Here is a 25,706-nt window from a genome sequence, read left to right as displayed (position 1 = left end):
AACATAAGGATGAGTTAGATATTATTATCCCCATTTTATAGAAGAGGAAACTGAGGTAAAAAGGTCAAATAACTTGCCCAAAGTTACTCTGTAAATGGCAGACCTGGAATCTGAACTTAGGTTCTGGCTCCAGAATCCATGCTCTTACCTATTATGCTGATCTACTCTCAAACATGTAAAGATAGGTAGGGAACAGGGGATGTAGAGAAGGATGTAAACAAAGGCATATACAATGTATATTTTTGAGACAGTGAATTGATTTAGCTTTTTCAAACAAAGCATTTGGGTTTGAGAGTAGTGGGAACAAATAATTAAAACAGATGCAAAGGGCCTTGAATGCCAGAATAAGGAATTTGGGTTTTATATAATAGATAGGGGGTGTCATTACATGATTTTTGAGAAAGGATGTGATGTGCCTAGTGGTATTTTAGAAAGATGAATCTAGTGGCTGCATTTAGTACAGATTGGGAAATGGAAAGTGGGAAAGGCTATAGCCTACATGAACAGTTTTTGTAGTAATCTAGATATGAAGAGGTTAATGCTTGAACTGGAACAGTGCTATAAGAAAAACAGTGGTTATAACAAGGGTGAGGGAGAAAGACAGATATGGGTCCATGACCTATACGGTTCCAGGACCTGTTAGGAACTGGGCTGCACAGCAGGAGGTAAGCAGCAGGTCAGTGATCATTACCGCCTGAGCTCTGCCTCCTGTCAATCAGTGATGGCATTAGATCCTCATAGGGGTGCAAACCCTATTGTGAACTGCACATGCAAGGGATCTAGGTTACATGCTCCTTATGAGATCTATCCAATGCCTGATGATCTGAGGTGGAACAGTTTCATCCAAAACCATCTCCCTACCTGCTCTATGAAAACAGTCCCTGGTGCCAAAAAGATTGGAGACCACTGTGAGGAATTGACAAATTTTAGTGAATATTTTGATTTGGAGGGGGAAATTGAGGAGTCCAGGATGATTTGGAAATCTTAAACATGGGTTACTGGGAGAAGGAAAAAAGGAAAGCATTAAGTTCAGAAGCTAAGTCAAGCTTGGGGCAAAGGAATGTGAATTCTGGTTTTGTACTTGTTGATTTGGGGGCTATCAGGTAGTCCTCATCAGGCAAACACAGATGAAGATTATATCTCTATGGAGAGGTCAGGCTAAAGAGATGCAGTGAGCAAGCATGGCCATGGGAGTGCCCATCACCATGTGGGAGTAAGTGAAATCATGGAGAAGAGCAAAGGGCTGGTGCAGATTCGTTCTTAAGGAAACATCTACATTTAATGAGTTTCATTAAAGACCAAAGGAATTGTTAAAGATATCAGAGGCAGTTAGGATAGTGCAGCATTGTGAAAGCCAAAAGAATAGTTTTAACATATTTCTTAGAAATGAAGAGGCCGGGCGCGGTGGCTCAAGCCTGTAATCCCAGCACTCTGGGAGGCCGAGACGGGTGGATCACGAGGTTGAGAGATCGAGACCATCCTGGTCAACATGGTGAAACCCCATCTCTACTAAAAATACAAAAAATTAGCTGGGCATGGTGGTGCGTGCCTGTAATCCCAGCTACTCAGGAGGCTGACAGGAGAATTGTCTGAACCCAGGAGGCGGAGGTTGCAGTGAGCGGAGATCGCACCATTGCACTCCAGCCTGGGTAACAAGAGCGAAACTCCGTCTCAAAAAAAAAAAAAAAAAAGAAAAGAAGAAAAATTAGAAGGTAAAAAAAGTAATTGGATTTTGAAAATCTGGCATCAGTAGAATTGGAGAAATGATACACTTTGATTTGCAAAGTTTGACACAGTAAAGGGAAGAAGAAAACTTGGGTGGTAAGAGAAAGATGGAATTAAGTTAATAAAGAGTAAGCAGGTTAGCAACGAGTGAGGAAGGATTTAAAGTTCTGGGAGGTAGGAGATGAGACTGGTATTTCTGCAAATGAAGGACCAGGGTTCTAAAGATTGGAGAGCATTAAATAGAATACTAAGATGGAAAATGTAGCTTTGGAAAGGAAATAAGTAACTTTTTTTACTCTGAGCTTAAAGGAAAGAATATGGGAATTGTTGAAAAGACAAATTCTAAGGTAGGAAGGAAGATAATGACCTCATAAATACGTAATAAGTATATGTTTTAAAGAGCTTTAAATAAAGAATTGTCAAATATCTGAGAATTTGGAAAACAAAACTAGTGAGGGTTTTTTGTGTAACTATATATTTTTAAAATAGTTTTAAAAATTTGTTTCCTTCATAACTGCCATTGATTTATCAAATAACATACCATTTGTACAGAATAAGTCAATGGGAACTCCTTATTTATAAGACATTGTAATGTAAATGAATATTTTATAGCTGAAGCTTATACTTTTAAGCATTGAAAGATTTAATGTAAATCTTTATTCTTTACTAAGTAATGTATCTGAATATAATTTAACTTTACCATCCTTAGTTGGAATGATTGAAATGTAATTATTTTACTTTGCTTCATATGGTCTGAAACTATTAACATGTTTGTCCTTACATTATGTGGCTTTAGACTGCTGTGCATTGATAGTGATTTTGCTATATTGGTATTTAATCTTTTCAGTAGTAAACTTTTAGTAATTATTTCTTCCTTTTCCTCTACACTGTTGGTTTTAATCTAGCTATTCTTTTATTCAGTAAAGATCTGAAGAGTACTTGGGAAAGCCAGATATTCATCATTTATAGATAATTCTAAATCAGAATGCTTGGGCCTGTTTCTTTGGGGAAATAATACCCATGAAGTTTGTTTGTGACAGCTCAATGTGTTGCTATTTTTAAATCCATGGCTGTATTTCAGATTGTTGAAGTTACCTGGTGTTGGACTTTGCAAGCAATGGCGTTACTCTAGTTAGCTTTATTGGTTAAAATTAAAAATCATAGGCCAGGTGAAGTGGCTCACGCTTGTAATCCTAGCACTTTGGGAGGCCGAGGTGGGCGGATCACTTAAGGTCGGGAGTTACAGATCAACCTGGCCAACATAGTGAAACGCCATCTCTACTAAAAGTACAAAAATTAGCCAGGCATGCTGGCGTGTGCCTGTAGTCCCAGCTACTTGGGAGACTGAGGCAGGAGAATTGCTTGAACCTGGGAGGCTGAGGTTGCAGTGAGGCGAGATCTTGCCACTGCACTCAAGCCTGGGCGATAGAGTTCAAGACTGTGTCTCAAAAAAAAAAAAAAATTAAAAATCATTTTAATTTTAATTTTAATGAAATATTTAGTAGTAATAGATATAGCATTCTTTTTGTTCATTAGCTTCAACTGACTAAATATGGTAAAATCTGAAGAGAAATGTTTGCAAAGCATAATAATAATAATGCTAGGACTTTAAAGCATAGACTACAGCTCAATGAACCCTGAAAGTTTTAGGGGATAGAACAATGGTTAAATTTCCCATCTGGGTGGGGAGTTTTTCTGTGGGAAAACATAGGTGATTCCTAATGGTTGAATGAGGACTCTAAGCCTTTCTTTGGGGTGCATAGTCCTACTTTTAGATTTTCAAGTAGAGTCTGCCACTTTTAGTGTTATTTTTTACATTCAGATAAAGTAGATATAAACTTTTTTCAGCTGCAAAGAATATTAAAGATATGATATAATTTTGTTCCCAAGAGCAAGAACGTTGATTTAAATAGTTATTAAAGATTACAGCAGCTAATATGTACACATTGAAAATAATCAGGGCATTTTCTTAGATTAAATAATTGTTTATCCTTATATTTTTCTCCTTCCTTTATATTTTTCCCTAAAAATCCAAAAACCTGATGTTATGGTTGCCAACAAGACTATATATAGGCTTTGTTACAGAGTTGAAAAGTCCCCATTTCCTCAGAGTCTCCTTACTTTTTCCTCTTGTTAAAGGCGCATCTTCACAATGAGCTATAGATTGGGAGTAAAATGGTAAAGTCACTTCTCCCTCCTGTCTCTATGAGCTTTGGTAGCCTAATTATTTGTGGCTTATACTTGATGAAATTGTTCATACATGTCAAATTTGTAGCATTTCAGTCAGCCATGTATTTTAAAAATGAGAACAGAAGGCTCTCCCCTTTGAATATTCTCCCCATACTCCTGTTTGCATTGATGATGATGATTTTCATTAGACTAAAAACAATCCTTTACCTGTAGTAATAGTTCTTGACAGTTTCTTTTATAGATTTGGATTGTTAAAATTCCTTTGGCCCATAGTTCAAGAGTAAAGATCTTGAAAAAATTTTTTCAACTTTAATGCTGCTTGGATCAGCACTGTTACACTAATAATCCCTTCTGTGAAACATTCATTATTTTACCAACTCATGTCTTGAAACCAGGACAGAAATGTGTATATTGTGGCACACAGAAGTACTCCTAAGGCAAGCCAATGTACTATTTGTACAGTCAAAATTTTTGAAAAGTCAGTATTACTGTATATAATACAGTTTAAAATTTTTAAAAATAGTTTTATTTATGAATTAGTAGAAAGAAGTAGTTTACCTTTTTATCTTCCCTTTTCATTTTTAACTTTTTTTTTTTTTAAAGTCTGCAGATGCACTTTTGGTGGCAATCGACTCTGAAGTAGTGGGAGCTGTTGATATACTACTTAATCATCGATCAAAACGATCATCAAGACCAACTATAGTAGTTAGTACTCTTAAATATTTATTAATTTGGATTTTTAAACCAAAATAGATCTCCTGCCCCATTGCCATTTTTTCCTTCCCTCAAATTTATTTTGTTTTTTTTTTTTAATTAGATCTTTTTCTTACTCTGTAAAATATTACTTTAAGTAGACACTTGCACAGATAATTAGTATTGCTTTCAGGAAACTTTTCAAAATTTAGTTGATATTTCTGTAATTTTGTCACTGTGGACAAGTATTTATAGTTTGAAATATTCTGCAGATAATGTTGAAAATATAGATTAGTTTCCAGATAGATAAGAAAGAAATGTAATCAATGAAACCAACAAACTGGAAGAAATGTAGGTGAATGTTTAAGTAATCGGAGTGATAAGACTTTCTGTACATAAAAGCAGTGGACAGAAATCACAGTGGCACAGTTTTTGCTGTTACAGAAGTTCGATTTTTGGAATCCAAACCTCAGGCAAAATTTAGAAAGCAGATGAATAACTGGCAAAAGATATTTGCAGCATATATCATAAATTAATCATCTTAATTTTAGACAAATTGGTGAAAAACATATTAGAAAAGGACATAAAATCTCAGAAAATTCAAAATGTTAAATCTTACTGATAAATACAATAAGATACTAACTTTTACATATCAAATTGGCAAATTAAAAAAATCATTGATAGCAAGGGAGTATCATAGTCTCATATGCTACTAGTGAGGCAGGTATTTTGGAAAATATTTTCGCAAGATCTGTCATAAGAAAGATGTTCATGTGGTTTAACCTAGTGTTTTCTCTGCTATCTATAGTGGTCAGAAATGTGGACAAAAATGTTGGTTATGGTCTTACTTGTAGTAATTTTTAAAAGCCCATGTGACATAATCTAAATATTCCAAAATAGAAGATAGGAAATGTAAATGATTACATATATGTACAATGGAATGTTATGCAATCATTAGAACAATATTTTAAAAAGAATAGGAACATGGAAAAATATAGTAAGTAGAATAAGAAAAAGAAAATAGATTGTACATATAATTTGATCCTAGGTTTAAAATATGCAGAGAAAAGGGACTGTGTGGAAATGCAACAAGTGTTACCTAACAGTCAACATCTCTCATTGACCAAATGAAGAATTTTTTTGTATTCTTTTTTATTTTTCTTTATTGCTTTCGTAATTAGGTAGGTAGTCACTACTAAGTAAATGCTAATTTAAAAAGATAGTTATTTTATATCAAATTTTAGAAATAACATTCATTATTGGTGATGATACAGTGAAACAAGCAAGCAGTTTAAAGAACTGCTGGGAATATAAGCTGTGTATAAGGAGAAGAAAAATATTGTTTTAAGAAAGAATTATGAATTGATTGTTGACTGCATTTTTGAAAACATGGGAGCCTTTGCTAAATTGTATACTTTATCATATATTAACTGAAAAATCTTACTCTCATTCAGACTATTACAAAAGTATGACTTTCACCATCTAGTTTTAAGTGGTCGTAAGAAACCAACAGGAATAAGGAACAAAGGGCTATTAATATAGTCCCTATTCAAAGGATCAGAAATATCTGGAATACTACTCAATTTTCTGCCATTTATCTTTCAGTTATTATGATATTTTGGTACACCTGTCCCATCTTCTAGCCTTTTAGTCCATTTCTTTTCCTGGGAGGAAGGGTGGGATGTAGTGTGCTAGAGTACTGGAACCACTGACTGGTTTTATTCATCACCGTTATCACTACCAGCTAAATCTTAGAGTTGGCAGCTCTGTCTCTAACAAATAAAGATTATTCAACCTTTATTTTAATATATTCAATGACAGCAAGATTATATCTTTTTTCTTTTCTTTTTTTTTGAGACATAGTTTCACTCTTGTTTTGTTGCCCAGGCTGCAAGTGCAATGGCACGATCTCAGCTCACTGCAACCTCCATGTCCTGGGTTCAAGCGATTCTCCTGCCTCAGCCTCCCTAGTAGCTGTGATTACAGGTACCTACCACCATGCCTGGCTAATTTTGTATAGTTAATAGAGATGGGGTATCACCTTGTTGGCCAGGCTGGTCTGGAACTCCTGACCTCAGGTGGTCCGCCCGCCTCAGCCTCCCAAAGTGCTGGGATTGCAGGAGTGAGCTACCATGCCCAGCCAATATCATATCTTCATAGCCCTTTACTTCTAGAGAGGCAATGTTAAATATTTTTATATATTTTAAATAACTGCTGGGAATATAAACTGGCTATAAGCAGAATAAAAAAATTTTTTTTTCTAGCATTTCAATAATAGTAATTCTTTAAGCATTTCAATGAATCCATTCTGTATACTTGGCTTGCTAGCTTGTCTTTTTGGCAGTTGTCTTTTAAATTCAGGTTGTTTCTTTAATCGTTCAGAGATTATATTCTGAACAATGGAATTATGAACTTTAATCTTATGCATAACTAGTGGTGTTTATCTTAAAGTTAAATATGTTTCATAGGAAACATGAGGACCACTTTTCTCTCAAGGGATTAAATATATTTTTTCTTCTTTATAACCAGTAATGCACTGAGATGGAAAAGGGCTAATTTTAGGTTTCTCTGTAATTTTAAAGTAAATTCATTAATTAGAAGTCCTCAATAAATAAGTATATAAACAAATTATTCATAAAAGAAGAGGAAAATCAGATAACTGTATTAGAAAATATTAAAACCAGTGATCAAAAAAGTAAATTAAAATTTCATTTTTCACTATAAATTGGGAGTGATCGTGCTCAGGACTGGTGAGTAATACTTTAGTGTAAAATGGATATCTTCTTATATTATTGGTAATATAAACTGTTAGAAGGAGTTTAACATTATGTGTCAAGAGCTTCAAAACTATTCATGGCCTTTAGACCCATAATTCCATTGCTGGGCTTCTGTGTTAATGAGATAATCCTAAGTTTGGAAAAAGCTCTTTTCATAAAGATGTTTATGGTAAATTAGCAAAATAAAATACTTGAATACAGAATCTATGAACTTCCTTAAATTGCATACAAAATTCTGTGCATGAATTTTTTTTCCTGAAGATTCTGGTCTATGTAAAAGTCCTGCTTTATGGATTATTAAAAGGGTCCCTGGTCTTGGAGATATTAAGGACCACTGTGTTTAATCATTGGTGCTTAGAATACCTACTGTTTATGCCAAAGATGTTCCTAAAAGGGGAGTGTAGTAGAAAAAGAATTAGAATGAAATACTGTCCTAGGAAATGTTCTTTGGGTAGTAGGAATATGGGTATTTAAATTCTTCCTAATTTTCTATATGTTCAGATATTTTATAAGTATACACTTCTTTTACAATATTGCAAAAAAGTAAGAAGTATTAGAAAGAAAATACGATAGTTATAAAAATAATCAACCTTTTTATTTAAGCCTGATTCTTTAATTACTAATGTTATGTTCCTCATTTCATGCTCTTACCACACCAATGGGCTGCTGTAGTGGAAGGAGCTCTGGCTCCAGAGTAATACAAACCTGGATTCTGATCAGCACCCAGCCTCCTTGTTAGTGGCTCAGGCACATTAGCGTCTCTGAGCCTTAGTTTCTTCTTGGGGATTATAATGCTAGGTTTTACAGGCTACTGTGGCAATTAAATGAGATGATAAATGTCAAGTACCTAACAGTTCCAGAACTCATTAAATAGTAGCATTATTGTTAATGTCTTTGCATTTATAGTAGGAAGTAGTATATGTAATAATTGAAAATGTGTAGAAATTTATACAAAATGAAGAAATTTATACAAAATTACCCTTTTCAAGTAGCTGCATTGCTGTCAATGTGATAAGGTTTCCCATAGAAGTATAATTCTTATAGTTTTCCTCACATGTTAATATTCTATTTTTAGCATTTTTATTTTTCCAATATATTCTTTTTCTAACATTCTTCTTCTTTATTTTTGTCAGGCATGATTCTATAATCTTGTGAAAATTAAACACTTTTCCCTAAGATATTTCTGTAGATATTCTCACTTCTTTGTTGGAAAAAACAGAGCTCTAGTTATATGAATGTTACTTATTGAAGATTTTATCTGGTATGATTACATTGCATTTATTAATTACAGTTAAATTTTGAGGTTTCAAAGAAAAATTTAGTCCAAACAAATGTTTAACATATTCTTAAGTTCTTTGTACCTTCCTATTTTTTCATTTCATTCTTTAGATAATTATGCTTGTGAAGTCACAAATAATAACTTTGGACATTTATGTAAATATTTTTCAGAAACTAATGGAACGAATTCAGAATCCTGAGTATTCAACAACTATGGATGTTGCGCCTGTCATTTTAGCTGCTCATCGTAACAACTATGAAATTCTAACAATGCTCTTAAAACAGGATGTATCTCTACCCAAGCCCCATGCAGTTGGCTGTGAATGCACATTGTGTTCTGCAAAAAACAAAAAGGACAGCCTCCGACATTCCAGGTTAGAACATTAAACTTTTGATAAATAGATGTGTGATATCAATAATGTTGTTTTTTAAAATTGGTATTTTTTCTATGCAGTTTTAAAGAAATGTGATGCTGGGGTGACTTATGAAAGCCAAACTCGTAGCTCCTTTGCTTTATACAATGTGTTCTGCATTTTTAAAGAAATGTTTACCAAATGCTGAATAATTGCAAAAATCCTTCAGATTATGAATGAAGTTATCTCATACTCCTGCTGGCAGGGGCACTATTTGCTTTTTAGAGGCAGAGTTTATTAATCCAAGTGAAGTTCCAGGTCATGGAAGGAGCAGAGATACCACTTTCTATCTCATTTATAAATAAATCAAAACTATTTTCTGTCTAACTAGGGGAGCTATGACTTGTCATACATCTTTAAGTATGAGTAAGAGTTAAAAATTGAAAGGTATTTTAGGAAGAAAGTACAGCATGTGATTGTGGTTTATTTGGAAACTGCAAATTGTTTGGAACATTAACAGTAGAGCTTGAGAGATTTTGTTAATGATCTTTGAGAAAACATTTATATGAAATGACAAGGACCCCGACTTAAGTAATTTCTCGGAATTGCTAAGTAGAGCTGTAGAAGAAAAGGCAGTTAACAAAATTAATACAAAGAGACCGGGCACGGTGGCTCATGCTTATAATCCCAGCAGTTTAGGAGGCAGAAGCGGGCTGATCACCTGAGGTGAAGAGTTCGACACCAGCCTGGCCAATTTGGTGAAACCTCATCTCTACTAAAAGTACAAAAATTAGCTGGGTGTGGTGGCATGAGCCTGTAGTCCCAGCTACTCTGGAGGCTGAGGCAGGAGAATCGCTTGAACCTGGGAGGTGAAGGTTGCAGTGAGCTGAGATCGCACCATTGCACTCCAGCCTGGGTGATAGAGTGAGACTTTGTCTCAAAAAAAAAATTAGTAAAAAGAGAGATAGGAAGGTTTCTCAGAATTTGAAGAGCCAATATACTTCAAATAGGAAAAAGAATTAGAAATAAGAAAGTGAGATGGTTGGACACGGTGGCTCATGCCTATAGTCCTAGCATTTTGGGAGGCCAAGACAGGTGGATCATTTGAGTCAGGGAATTCTAGACCATCCTGGGCCACATGCTAGACCTTGTCTCTACAAAAATAGCCAGATGAGATGGCTTGCATCTGTGGTCCCAGCTATGCATGAGGCTGAGGTGGGAGGATCGCTTGTGCCCAAGAGGTTGAGGCTGCAGTAAATCGTCATTGTATCACTGCACTCTAACCTAGGTGACCAAGTGAGACTCTGTCTCAAAAAAACAAAAAAGGAGAGATAATTGGTTTTTGAATTTCAGAGATGGTGTAGTTTTCAGGGTAGTATTTCCTAATGGGCCAGGGGAAGGGTAGTGAATCGTTGTAGTTTAGAAAAATATTTTCAGTAATATAATGCTGTGGTTTGGTTTTAGTCTCAGTATTTGACGTATTTTGAAATTTCAGATAACTCCAAAGAAGGAATCTTTATTATCTATTAATGGAAGACAACAATTTTTAAAAAGTTGAGAAACACCGGAATTGGGAAAGATAGTAAAGAAATGGATTGCCAGTTAAATTTAATTTGCAGAAGAGCTTTGTTTAACTTGTATAGTGTTTTTTTATAATTTTGAATTAGAATGCCAGTAAGCCCTATGTACACTCGGCTTTATTCATATTATTACCAATATCACCCCTGAAGGCAAATGAATTTGTGACACTTTGCTCACTATCTACCAAGAGAGTAGGATGTTAGCTGGGGTCATCTTAGGGATATGGAATTCTTCTGGCAGAGTGGCAGGAAAATGGCTTGAGAGAGAGAGAGAGCTTGGTGCCACAGTCCTCAATGAATATACAAGAGTGACATGGAGGTAGGAAATGACAGTGATGATGATGAGGGAGTACTGGAATAACTGAATGGTATGAATCTCCAAAAAGAGTGATTTTGGTATGAGAATGAATGAATAATATAGCCTGCAAGATTTAGGTATTATGACACAATGCTTCCATATTGCTAGAATCTCTAAAGGGAAGTACTGTTCAATTCCAATTTTTCTTTTCATCTCTATACATGTTCCTTAATGGCTAATATTACCATTGATTAGAAATATGGATCTTGTCGGGTGCAGTGGCTCACACCTGTAATCCTAACACTTTGGGAGGCAGGGTTTCGAGATGAGCCTGGCCAACATGATAAAAACCCATCTCTATTACAAATACAAAATAATTAGCTGAGCGTGGTGGTGTGGGTGCCTTTAATCCCAGCTACTTGGGAGGCTGAGGCAGGAGAATCACTTGAACCCGGGAGGCAGAGGTTGCAGTGAGCCAAAATCATGCTATTGCACTCCAGCCTGGGTGACAAGAGCAAAACTCAGGAGGAGGAAGGGGAGGGGGAGGGGGAGGGGAGGGGGAGGGGGAGGAGGGGAGGAGGAGGAGGAGGAGGAGGAGGAGGAGGAGGAGGAGGAGGAGGAGGAGGTCGTCTCATCAATGGCTTAGTCACGTGATAGAAATCTCCTCTCCCAGTTTCTGCCTATACAGAATTCCATTCATGTTTCCTTCCCTTTTTTAATTAAGTTTACTTGCCTGTTACTAATCTTGCTTCATTTACTTCAGTTCTTTTTATAGTTGCCCAAATATTTAGGTTGAGCCATATGAAATTAGTTTTTTAGAAATATTTCCATATTCATATATTGGTGTGGATTAAACCAAAACCCTAGAAAGTTACACAGAACATAATCACCTAACTCCATAGGGCCTCAAAAAAGGCTTTTTTTCAAGTGTGGAAATGGATAATTTGTAGTATGTATAAAGTGTGTAACTATTTCCATAATCTAATATTCTAACATTTCTTGTTGCTGGAAAACGTTCTTTCTCGCCTGTTCATTCATGGTCAATCCTTACTTCCATCTCCAACTCCATGCAACCACTGATTTTTCTATTTCTGTAGTCTTTTCTTTACTAGAAATTTCATATAAATGGAAGCATAAAATATGGTGACTTATGTCTCTGGCTTCTTTTACTTATAATATTTTTGAGGTCCACCCATATTATTTCATATGTCAGTAATTCATTTTAAAAATTGTTGAGCAGCATTCCATTGTGTGGATATAGTACTACCTTTTATTTATCTGCTCACTAGTTGGTCAACATTTGAGTTGTTTCCAGTTTTTGGCAGCAAACATTCACATACAAGTCTTTGTTTGGATGTGTCTTTATTTTTATTGGGTAGACACCTGGGAATAGAATTTCTGGGTTATATGGTAGGTGTCTGTTTAACTTTTTAAGTAGTCATTAAACTGTTTTCCAAAGTGGTTGGAGACAATTTTACATTCTTACTGGTAAGGTATGATGGTTCTAATTCTGCCACATACTCATTGAAACTTGATATTGTTAGCCTTTTTTATCTTAGTCATTTTAGCAGAAGTGTAGTGGTTTCTTACTGTAGTTTTAAAAAAATTTTTATTTCTTGTTGAGATAAAATATATGTCTATAATTTACTATCTTTGCCATTTTTAAGTGTACAGTTCAATGGTAATAATACATGTATATTATTTTCTTTCCTCTTCATCCATCTGATTCCTTCCTTTCTGGTAATCACGAGTCTCTCTATCTTCATGAGCTCTACTGTTTTTAGCTCCTACATACAAGTTAGGACATGTAAAATTTGTCTTTCTGTACTTGGCTTATTTCACTTAGCATAATGGCCTCAGGTTCCATCTATCTTGCTGCAAATTACAGGATTTCATTATTTTTTATGGCTGAATAATTTTTTTTACTATGTGTTTATACTATGTTTTTAAATCCATTCATCCACAGATGGGCACTTAGGTTGAGTCCATATCTTGACAACTGTGTACAGTGCTGCAATAAACATGGGAATGAAGATGTTTCTTGGATATATTGATTTCTTTTCTTTTGGATATATATATATATATATGTCTAATAGTGGAATTGCTGGATCATATGGTAGTTTTTAAATAAATATATTTAAAATAATCCCAAAGGATTATAAATAATTCTACTATAAAGACAAATGCAAATATATATTTGTTGCAGCACTATTTACAATAGCAAAGACTTGGAACCAACCAAAATGACCATCAGTGATCAACTAGATAAAGAAAATGTGGCACATATACATCATGGAATACTGTGTAGCCATAAAAAATAATGAGTTCATGTCCTTTGCAGGGACATGGATGAGGCTGGAAACCATTATTTTCAGCACACTAACACAGGAACAGAAAACCAAACACTGCATATTCTTACTCATAAGTGGGAGTTGAACAATGAGAATACATCAACACAGGGAGGGAACATCACACACCAGGGCCTGTCAGGGGGTGGTAGGTAAGGGGAGGGAGAGCATTAAGACAAATACCTAATGCACGCAGGGCTTAAAACCTAGATGACAAGTTGATGGGTGCGGCAAACTACCATGGCACATGTATACCTATGTAACAAACGTGCATGTTCTGTACATATATCCCAGAACTTAAAGTATAATAGTTAAAAAAAATTTTTTGTGGGTACATCGTACATCTATGTATTTATCGGGTACATGGGATACTTTGATACTGGCATGCAATGTGTAATATTTGTGTCATGAAAAGTGGGGTATCCATCCCTCAAGCATTTATCTTTTATGTTGCAAACAATCCAACTATACTCTTTTATAACGTAGATAATAAATATACCATTAAATTATTGACTATAGTCACCCTGTTGTGCTGTCAAATACTAGGCGTTATTCTTTCTTTCTTTCTTTTTTTTTTTCTCCTAACATCCCCACTACTCTCATACAGTAGTTCTATTTTTAGTTTTTTGAAGAACTTCCATACTGTTCTGCATAGAGGCTATAATTATTTACATTTCCACCAACAGTGTGTGAGAGTTTCCCTTTGTCCACATCTTTGCTTGCATTTGTTATTATGTGTCATTTTGATACCAACTATTTTAACTGGAGTGAGATGATGCTGCATTGTAATTTTGATTTGCATTTCTCTGATGATTTGTGATATTGAGCATTTTTTCATATACTCATTGGTTATTTGTGTGTCTTCTTTTAAGAACTATCTAGCCAGGTGCAGTGGCTCACACCTGTAATCCCAGCACTTTGGGAGGCCGAGGTGGGCAGATTACAAGGTCAGGAGTTTGAGACCAGCCTGGCTAACATGGTGAAACCCCATCTCTACTAAAAATACAAAAAAATTAGCCAGGTGTGGTGGCGCGCGCCTGTAGTCCCAGCTACTTGGGAGACTGAGGCAGAAGAATTGCCTGAACCCAAGTAGTGGAGGTTGCAGTGAGCCAAGATCACCCCACTGCACTCCAGCCTGGATGACAGAGTGAGAGTCCATCTCAAAAAAAAAAAAAAAAAAAGAAATATTCATTCAGATCTTTTGCCCATTGTAAAATCAGATAATTTTTTTTTTTTTTTTTTGGCTACTGAATTATTTGAGCTGCTTATATATTCTGGTTATTAATCTCTTGTCAGTTGGATAGTTTGAAAATACAGTCTTCCATTCTATGAGTTGGCTCTTCACTTTTGTTTTCTTTGCTATGTAGAAGTATTTTAGCTTAATGTGATCTCAGTTGTCTATTTTTGCTTTGATTGTCTGGATTAAATCTTTAATCCATTTTGATTTGGTTTTTATGTGTCATGAGAGATTGGGGCCTAGTTTCATTTCATTCTTTCATATATAGTTAATCCAGCTTTCCCAGTATCATTGATTAAAAAGACTGTCCTTTTCCCAAAATATGTTCTTGGCACTTTTGTCAAAGATGAATTGATTGTAAATGTGTGGTCTTATATCTGGGTCTGTATTATGCTCCACTGCTCTGTGTGTCTGTATTTATGCTAGTACCCTGCTGTTTGGGTTACTGTAGCTCTGTAGTATGTTTTGAAGTCAGGTAGTGTGATGCTTCCAGCTTTGTTCTTTTTGCTTTGGATTACTTTGCTATTTGGAGTCTTTTGTGGTTTTATATAAAGTTTGGTATTTTTTTGTTGCTGTTTCTCTGAAGAATGTCATTGGTGTTTTGATAAGGATTGCACTGAATCTCAAAATTACTTTGGATAGTATTGTCATTTTAACAACATTAATTCTTCCAGTACGTGACCTTGAAATACCTTTCCATTTTTTGGTGTCCTCTTCTATTTTTTTCATCAGAGTTTTATGGTCTCCCTTGCCTAGATATTTCACTTGTTTAGATTGACTCCTAGGATTTTTTTTTGTAACCATTGTAAATGGGATTATTTTTTTGATTTATTTTTCAGATTATTCTTTGACCCTATATTATTCATTCATTCTCATACAAAAATCACTCTTTTTGAGATTCATATTGTTCAGTTATGTTATATATAAATGTTATTGACATTTGTATGCTGATTTTTTATCCTGCAACTTTACTGAATTTGCATGTTGATTTTTTATCCTGCAACTTTACTGAATTTATCATTTCTAATAGTTTTTTGGTGGAGAATTTTGGGTTTTTTTTTTGATGTAAGATCATGTCGTCTGAGAACAAGGCTAATATGACTTTTTATTTTCTAATTTGGATACTCTTTATTTCTTTCTCTTGCTTAATTGCTCTGGCCAGGACTTTTAGTATTATCTTGAATAATGGTGGTAAAAGTGGGCATCATTGTCTTTTCCAGACTTTAGAGGAAAGGCCTTCAATTTTTCCCTGTTGAGTATGCTATATGCCTTTTTCTATTTTGAAGTATGTTCCTTCTATACCTTTGATGAGGGCGTTTTTTGTTGTTGTTGTTATAAAGGGATATTGCATTTTATTGACTGTTTTTCTGGCAGCCATTGAAATCATATGGTTTTTGTTCTTGAATCTGTTATTGTGATATATTATGTTTACTGACACACATATGTTGAATCATCCTTGTTCCACTTGATCATGACAAATGATCTTTTAATGTATTGTTGAATTCAGTTTGCTGGATTTTTGCATCTATGTTCATATTATATCAATATATCAAACTATATTGGCCTGTAATTTTCCTTTTTTTGTTGGTTCCTTATATGGTTGTGGTATCAGGGTAATGCTGGTCTCTTTGAATGAGTTTGGAGGTATTCCTTCCTTTCCAGTATTTTTGAAGAGTTTGAGTAGGATTGGTATTAGTTTTCTTTAAACGTTTGGTAGTTTACAACAGTGAATCCATCAGGTCTTGGGCACTTCTTTGATGGTAAACTTTTCATTATGGCTTTTATCTTGTTACTCATTATTCGTTTGTTGAGGTTTTCTGTTTCTTCATGTTTCAATTGTGGTAGGTTGTATGTGTCCAGGAATCTATCCATTTTTTTCTAGGTTTTCCAATGTGTTTTGCATATAGTAGTTCATAATATTCTTTAATGATTCTTTGTATTTCTGAGGTTTCAGTCATTATACCTCCTTTTTAATTTTTAATTATTTTATTTGGATCTCTCTTAGTCTAGCTAAGGGTTTGTTGATTTTGTTTATCTTTTCAAAAAACCAGCTTTTCATTTTATTGACCTATTGTGGTTTTTGTTTTTGTTTTTTAGAGACAGGGTCTCACTCTGTCATCCAGTCTGGAGTACAATGGCATGATCACAGCTCATTAGAGCCTTGACTTCCTAGGCTTAAGCAATCCTCCCACCTTAGCCCTCCATGTAGCTGGGACTATAGGCACGTGCCACCACACCTGGCTAATTATTGTATTTTTTGTAGAGTTTGGGTTTCACCATGTTACCCAGGCTGGTTTTGAACTCCTGGACTCAAGTAATCTGCCTGCCTTGGCCTCCCAAAGTGCTAGGATTACAGATGTGAGCTACCATGTCTGGCCTCTTCCATATTTTTAAAATTTTAATTTTATATATTTCTGCTTTGATCTTTATTTTTTTTCTTCTATTAATTTTGGGTTTGGTTTATTCTTTCTTTCTTTTTTTTGGAGATGGAGTTTCACCATGTCACCAAGCTAGAGTGCAATGGTGTGATCTTGGCTCACTGCAACCTCTGCCTCCTGGGTTAAAGCAATTCTCCCACTTCAACCCCCCGAGTAGTTGGGACTACAGCAGTGCACCATTCTGCCTGGCTAATTTTTGTATTTTTGGTAGAGATGAGGTTTTACCATGTTGGCCAGACTGCTCTGAAACTACTGACCTCAAGTGATATGCCCGTCTCAGCCTCCCAAAGTGTTGGGATTATAGGTGTGATCCACCGTGTCTGGCCTATTCTTGATTTTCTAGTTCTTCAAGGGGCATCATTAGATTTTTTTAATTTGAAGTCTTTCTACTTTTTTGATATAGGCTTTTATTGCTATAACCTTCCCTCTCAGTACTGCTTTTGCTTTATCTCATAGGTTTTGGCACATTGTATTCTCATGTTCATTTGTTTCAAGAAATTTTTTAATTTTCTTCTTAATTTCTTTACTCATTGGTCATTAAATAGCATGTTATTTAATTTCCATATGTTTGTGTATTTTCCAAATTCCTCTTATTATTAATTTCTAGTTTTATTCCATGTGGTCAGAAAAGATACTTGATGTGATTTGTATTTTTCTGAATTTGTTTAGACTTGTTTTGTGGCTGAAGATACAGCCTGTTCTGGAAAAATGTTTCATGTGCTGGGGAAAAGAATGTATATTCTGTAGCAATAGGTTGAAATGTTCTAATAAATGTTTGGTTAGTTCTATTAGATCTAGTGCATAGTTTAATTTTGCTCTTGCTTTGTTGATTTTCTGTCTAGGTGATTTGTCTATTACAAGAGTGGCATATTAGAGTCTCCTAACTGTTACTACAATACAGTAAAAGTTAAAAGCAAGTGTTAACTTTATATATTTGGGGGCTCTGGTGTTGGGTTCATAGATATCTATAATTGTTATATCTTCTTGTTGAATTGCTACCTTTATCATTATATAGTGACCCTCTTTTTCTTTTTTTGCAGTCTTTGATTTGTAGTCTGTTTTATCTGATGTAAGTACAGCTACTCCTGATCTTTTTTAGTTTTCAGTTACAAGGAATATGTTTAACTTTCAGCTTGAGTCTTTGTGTATATTTGTAAGTGAGATGAGTTCCCTGAAGGCAGCATATAGTTGGGTCTTACTTCTTTATCCATTAAGCCACTCTGTGCCTTATTTATTTATTTTTTATTTTATTTTTATTTTTGAGACAGAGTCTTGCTCTGTCACCAGACTGGAGTGCAGTGGTGCAATATCAGCTCACTGCAACCCTGTCTCCAGGTTCAAGCAATTCTCCTGCCTCAGCCTCCTGAGTAGCTGGGACTACAGGTGCATGCCATCACACCCAGCTAATTTTTTTTTTTTTTTTTTTTTTTTGTATTTTTAGTAGAGACAGGGTTTCACCTTGTTGGCCAGGATAGTCTTGATTTCTTGACCTTGTGATCCGCCCACCTCAGCCTCCCAAAGTGCTGGAATTTCAGGCATGAGCCACCGTGCCCCGCCCACTCTGTGCCTTTTAATTGGACAATTGAGGTCATTTACGTTTAGTGTGATTATAAATAAGTATGGACTTACTGATACATTTTATCACTTGTTTTCTTCTTGTTTTGAGACTTCTCTTTTCCTTTATTTCTAATTGTCTTCCTTTGTAGTTAAGTGATCATCTCTGGTAGTATATTTTAATTTATTAATGTTTATTTTTAGTGAATATATTATAGGTTTTATATTATCGTTACCATGATTCTTGCAAAAAATCTTATAGATATAACAAATTATTTTAAAGAGATGACAATTAACTTAGAGCATAGGCAAAAGAATGGAAACAAAAGCAAAAAAAAAAAAAAAACACAAAAAGATTCTACTCTTTAACTTAAACTCCCAACATTTTGACTTTTAGTTATCTTAATTGATATTGCCTATCTCTTAACAGGTTGCTGTAGCTGTTATTGTTTTTGATACATTTGTCTTTGGAGCTTCATACTAGAGTTATGACTGGACAGTAAACCATAAATACAGTAGTAGATTATTCCGTGTTTGTCTGTGTACTTAATTTTACCAGTGGTTTTAGTACCTTGACCATTTTTTCTTTTGCAAGCTAGTATTTTGTATTTTCCTCCAGATAGAAGAACTCCCTTTAGTGTTTTTTGGCAAGGTGGGTCTGGTGGTGGTGAATTTTCTCAGTTTTCATTTGTCTGGGAAAGACTTTACTTCGTATTTAAATAAAAATTTTTTTCTGGATACAAAATACTTGGATGGCAGGGCTTTTTTCCCCCATTTGGGCACTTTGAAAATGTCATTCCACTCCCTCCTGCCTGCATGGTTTCCATTGAGAAGTTTGTTTCCAGATGAATTGGAGCTTCTTTATATGTTATTTGCTTCTTTTCTGTAGCTAATTTTAGGGTATTCTCTTTGTCATTGACCTTTGTGAGTTTTATTATATGTCATATATGAGTTGAATCTGTTTGGTGTTCTAAGACCTTTCTGTACATGGATATTTATATCTTTTTCAAAGTTTGGAAAGTTTACTGTTGGTATTTCTTTGAATAAGCTTTTCATCCCTTGTTCTTGATCTGCTCCCTCTTAAACACAGGAATTCTTACATTTGGTCTTTTGAGGTACTCTTCTATATCTTATAGGCAGTCTTTGCTCCTTTTTGCTTTTTTGTCTTTTTTCTCAGCTGAATGTGTATTTTCAAACAGCTGATCTTCAAGCAGCATTTCTGTACATCAACAATGTCAAGCTGAGGGCCAAATTGAGAATGCAGTTCCATTTACAATGGCTGCAAAAAGAATAAAATATGTAAGAATACAGCTAATTCAGGAGGTAAAAATATCTCTACAATGAGAACTACAAAATATTACTGAAAAAAATCAGAGACAACACAAATAAATGGAAAAACATTCCATACTCATGGATAGGAAGAATTAACATTGTTAAAATGGCCATACTACCCAAAGCAATTTACAGATTCAGTGCTATTCTTGTCAAACTACCAACATCATTTTTCACAGATTTAGAACAAAACTATTTTAAAATTCATATGGAACCAAAAGAGAACTGAAAAGTTAAAACAATCTTAAGCAAAAAGAACAAAATTAGAGTTATATTACCTAACTTCAAACTATACCACAAGGCTACTGTAACCAAAACAGCATGATATAGTACAAAAGCAGACACATAGACCAATGGAACAGAATAGAGAATCCAGAAATAAAGCTGTACCCTCACCATGTGATCTTAGACAAAGTAAACAAAAATAAGCAATGAGGAAAAAAACTTCCTATTCAATAACTGGCTATTCATACCATACACAGAAGAATGAAACTGGATCCCTACCTATCACCATATACAAAAATTAACTCAAGATGGATTAAAAACTTACACATTAGTCCTCAATCTATAAAAATCCTAGAAGAAAACCTGGGAAATATTCTTCTTGATAGGGCCTTTGCAGAGGATTTATGGCTAAGTCCTTAAAAGTAATTGCAACAAAAACAAAAATTGACAAGTGGGACCTAACTAAATTGAAGAACTTCTGCACAACAAAAGAAACTGTCAAGGAAATAAACAGATGACCTGCAGAATGAGAGAAAATATTTGCAAGTTATGCATCTGACAAAGACCTAATATCCACAACCTATAAGGAACTTAAATAACCCCATTAAAAAGCGGGCAAAGGACACGAACAGACACTTTTCAAAAGAAGACATGCATGTGGCCAACAGGCATATAAAAACAGACTCAATATCACCAATCATTAGGGAAATGCAAATCAAAACTACAATGAGATACCATTCATACCAGTCAGAATGTCTATTAAAAAGTAAAAATATAACAGAGATGCTGGCAAGGTTATGGAGAAAAAGGAATGCTTATATGTCTATATTTTTAACAATATAACTCTGTACTGATTACTATAGCTTTATAATAAGTTTTAAAATCATGTACTGTGTGGTTAATACAGATGGTTAATACTGAGTGTCAACTTGATTGGATTGAAGGATACAAAGTATTGATCCTGGGTATGTCTGTGAGAGTACTGCCAAAGGAGATTAACATTTGAGTCAGTGGACTGGGAAAGGCAGACTTACCCTTAATCTGGGTAGGCACAATCTAATCAGCTGCCAGCATTGCTAGAATATAAGCAGGCAGAAAACTATGAAAAGAGTGACCTGCCTAGCCTCCCAGGCTATATCTTTTTTTTTTTTTTTTTCTGACATGGAGTCTCACTCTATCATCCAGGCTAGAGTACAGTGCTGCAATCTCAGTTCACTGCAACCTCCACACCCTGGGTTCAAGCCATCCTCCTTCCTCAGCCTCCTGAGTAGATGGGACTCCAGGCATGCACCACCACCCTGGCTAATTTTTGTATTTTTAGTAGAGATGGGGTTTTGCCATGATGGCCAGGCTGGTCTCAAACTCCTGACTTCAGGTGATTGACCCATCTTGGCCTCCCAAAGTGCTGGGATTACAGGTGTGAGCCACTGCTCCTGGCCCCAGTCTACATCTTTTTCCCATGCTGGATGCCCTTGAACATTGGACTCCAAGTTCTTCAGTTTTGGAACTCAGACTGGCTCTACTTGCTCTTCAGCCTGCAGATGGCCTATTGTAGGACCTTGTGCTCGTGTGCTCGAGTTAATAGTTAATAAACTCCCCTTGCTCGAGTTAATAGTTAATAAACTCCCCTTTATATATTATTTAAGAGTGTGTATATATCTATTCCATTAGTTCTGTTCCTCTAGAGAACGCTAATACATGCTGCAAGTCCTCCATTTTAAAATATTTTTCTTGAAAATTTCATATATTCTGTGTTCTTTAAATTTCCAAATAAAGTTGGAAATCATTTGTCAATTTTTACAAAAACATCTGCTTAGATTTTTGAGAGAGATTGTGTTGAATCTTTTAGGGAGAAATGCCATCTTAAAAATATTGAATTATCCAAGTATTGAACATGGTATAATCTCTCCATTTAATAGGTTTTACCTAATTTCTCTCAGCAATATTTTGTAGTCTCCAGTGTACAGGTCTTGCACTTCCTTATTTTTACAACTCATTCCTAAGTATTTTATACTTTTTGATACTATTGTACATGAATTATTTGCTTAATTTTATTTTCACTGTTTATAGCTAACTTAAAAAGATCTATTTAAAGATTTCCGATTTTTAAAATTGGCTTGCTTTCTTAGGGTTGAGTCTTAAAAATATTTAAACAGTCCTTTGTCCAGTATGTCTTTTGAAATATTTTCAAATCTTTGAGATATTATTTATATATCATAAGTGTACATTTCAGCTGTTAGAATATTCACGAAGTTGTGCATTACTTCAAAAAGAAACCCGATGTTCATTAGCAATCACTCTCCCAGCCAGTGGCAACCACTGAATTTACTTGCTGTCCCTAGCAATGTACCTGTTCTGGATACTTCATATAAATGACACCTTTTGGTTGCTTATCTTTATTAGATATATGTCTGTTCAAACTGCTTTCCCAGTTTTTAATTGGTTATCTGATTTTTTTAATCGATGAATTGTGTTGTGTTTTGTTTTATTTCTTTTCTGATGGTATCCTTTGAGAATAAAAGTTCTAAATTTTGATGGAGTCCGGTTGATCTTTTTTCTTCTTTTGGTCATTTGCACTTTTGGTGTCATAGCCAAGAAGCTCTTGCTTAATTTGGAGAATGTACTTTTTATGATTTTATGGCTTTTCAGTGTATTAAGAGTAGGTCCATGGCTCAGCATGTGATCTAACATGGAAATGTTCTATATACTCTTGAAATAATGTGCATTCTGCTGTTTAGGGAAATGTTCTATAAATTTCAGTTTGGTCATATTGTTTCATAGTGTTTAAATATTATATATCCCTCCTGGTTTTCTATCTAGTTTTCTATCAATTTCTTGGAAAAGAGTATTAAAATTTCTAACTACATTTGCTCTGTTATCTCTTTCTATGTCAGTTTTTGCTTTGTATATTTTCAGGCTCTGTTGCTAGGTGATATACATCTATAATTGCTATATATTCCTTCTACTATTAATTTATCTATTCTACCTCTCCCATGGTTACTGATTACATGGCACTTTTTCCAACCCTTTATTTTCAGTATGTTTGTTTTTCTTAAACAGTCTTTTTTGGACAGTGTACTATTAGATCTTGTTTTTTATCTACTTTAACATATTTGCCTTTTGATTGAAATGTTTACTTACATGTAATGTAATTTTGGTATGACAGATTTATGTTTTTTATTTTGATTTGCTTTCTGTATTTCTCATGTCTTTTTGTTGTTGTTCCTCTGTTCCTCCTTTGCTGTTTTGTATTAAAAAGTATACCTTTTTATTTCCTCTGTGTGTTTTTTAGATATTGAGAATTTTTCCTCTTAGAGATCAAGATAATATCTTTAGTGTATTGCAATCTATTTCAAGTTAATATCGACTTAAAATATATAACAACTTTGCTGCCCATCTTTTTTGTTCTATTATTTTCACATATATTACATCTACATATGTTATAAACACAGTAATTCCATATTATAATTATTCCTATAAACAATCTTACGTTCTTAGAAATGCAGGGAAAGAAAAAATATTCACATATATAGTCTTTTGTGTTTATCCACATGATTACTATTTCTGCTCCTCTTCATTTTTTCTTGTGGATTCCAGTTACCCTTTCCTTTCAGCTTTAGCATTCTCAGTATGACAAGCCTACTACCTGAAAATTATATCTGGAAAAATTTTTACTTCATCTTTACTTTATGAGCATTATTAAGATAGAATTCACATACCATACAATTCACCCATTTAAAATATATAATTTAGTGGTTTTTTCATATGTCTATAGGTATGTGAAATTATCACCACAGTCAATTTTAGAACATTTTAATCACCTTATAAAGAACCCTCATACCTTTTACTCTTTCTGCCATTGTTTTAAGGTAGGTTGTGTTACTGATTGAGATCTTTCTTCTTTCTATTTTTAAAACATTTGTATTTTTGAGATGGGGTCTTTTAATGTTGCAGGCTGGTCTTGAACTACTGGCCTCAAGCAGTCATCCCACCTCAGCCTCTGAAAGCATTGGGATTATAGGCATGAACCACTGTGCCTGGCCTTGTCTTTCTTAATATAGGTATTTATATCCATAAATTTCCCTCTAAGCACTGCTTTAGCTGAATCCTATAACTTGTTATATGCTGTGTCTTCATTTTCTTTCATTTCAGTTTTTTATTTTCTTTCTGATTTATTAAACCAATTGATTATTTAAGAGTGTGTTGTTAATTTTCATATTTGTGGGTTTTTACATAACTTTCTTGTTAATGATTTCTAATTTATTCCATTGTGGTTGGAAAACATACTTCGTGTTATTTCTATCCTTTTGAATTTATTGAAGTTTTTTTTCCTCTTATGGTGTAGCATCTGGTCTAATCTGGAGAATGTTTTATGTATACTTGAGAAGAATATATAATCTGTCCTTGTTTGATAGAGGGTTTTGTAGATGTCTGTTACATCTAGTTCATTTATAATGTTGTTTAAGCCTTCCATTTCCTTGTTGATCTTTTGCTTCATTGTGCTCTCCATTACTGAAGATGGGATATTAAAGTCTCCAACTGTTATTGTTCACGTTATTTCTCCATTTCTGTCTGTTTTTGCTTCATGTATTTTGGTGCTATTGTTAATTGTATATATGTTTATAGGTGTTGTATGTTCCTTTTTCTTTTTTTTTTTGAGACAGAGTCTCACTCTGTCACCCAGGCTGGAGTGCAGCAATGCAATCTCAGCTCACTGTAACCCCTAACTCCGGGTTCAAGTGATTCTTTTGCCTGAGCCTCCTGAGTTACTGGGACTACAGGCATGCACCACCACACCTGGCTAATTTTTGTATTTTTAGTAGAGATGGGGTTTCACTGTGTTGGCCAGCCTGGTCCTGAACTCCTGACCTCAAGTGATCCGACTGCCTCAGCCTCCCAAATTGCTGGGATTACAGGCGTGAGCCACTACGCCCAGCCATATACATGCTATATCTTCCTGATGGATTAACTCTATTATCCTTATAAAGTATCCCTCTTTATCTCTAGTACCTTTTTTTGTTCAAAGTCTGTTATTACCATAGCCACTAAAATTTTTCTGTTATTGCTGTTTGCATTATACACCTTTTTCCAACTCTTAATTTTAATCTATTTGTGTCCTTGAATCTAAAGTCTGTCTTCTGTAAACAACATATACTTGGATTGTTAAAAAATATATTTTGACAGCCTCTGCCTTTTAATTGGATTGCTTAAGCTGTTCATATTTAATGTTACTGATAGTTGGATTTATGCTTTCCATTTTACTTGTTTTCTGTGTCTGCTTTTTGTTTGTTAGGTGTTTCATGTCTTTTTTTGTTCATCTGTTTCTTCATTAGTGCTTTCTTTTGCATTGAGTACATTTTCTAATGTGATTTATTAGACTATTTGCATTGTTATATAGGATTACCTGAGCCTAGGTAGTTTACAAAGAAAAGAGGTTTATTTGGCTCATTGTTCTGCAGGTTATACAAGAAGCATAGTGCCAGCATCTACTTCTGTTGAGGACCTTAGGAAGCCTTGAAACATAGCAGAAGGCTAAGGGAGAACAAGCATGTCATGTAGCAAGAGAAAAGGAGCAAGAGAGAGAGAAGGAGGTGCCAGGCTCTTTTTAAAAAGCAGATCTTGTGAGAATGAATACAGCAAGAACTCACTTATTACTACAAGGATGGTACCAACCTGAT

The 25,706-nt window shown here is 34.7% G+C and overlaps 1 protein-coding gene across 13 annotated transcripts in view; it reads left to right on the top strand.

Annotated features, from left to right (window-relative positions):
- TRPC1 (transient receptor potential cation channel subfamily C member 1) overlaps positions 1–25,706 on the top strand; it is a 75,391-nt gene that overhangs the window by 14,509 nt on the left and 35,176 nt on the right. For 5 of the 13 annotated variants that reach the window (XM_078354045.1, XM_035278556.3, XM_054247138.2 and 2 more), the window contains 2 exons: positions 4,519–4,620; positions 8,835–9,037. In XM_078354045.1, coding sequence (XP_078210171.1) covers positions 4,519–4,620; positions 8,835–9,037 — 305 coding nt within the window. Of the gene's footprint in view, positions 1–4,518; positions 4,621–6,500; positions 6,595–8,834; positions 9,038–17,957; positions 17,987–25,706 lie in introns of those variants that run through there. The other 8 variants (XM_054247140.2, XM_035278557.3, XM_035278555.3 and 5 more) reach the window with 4 other exon arrangements.

This window comes from Callithrix jacchus, chromosome 17 (assembly GCF_049354715.1).
Source record: "Callithrix jacchus isolate 240 chromosome 17, calJac240_pri, whole genome shotgun sequence".
NCBI lineage: Eukaryota > Metazoa > Chordata > Mammalia > Primates > Cebidae > Callithrix > Callithrix jacchus.
This window is presented reverse-complemented; position numbering and strand designations above follow the sequence as displayed.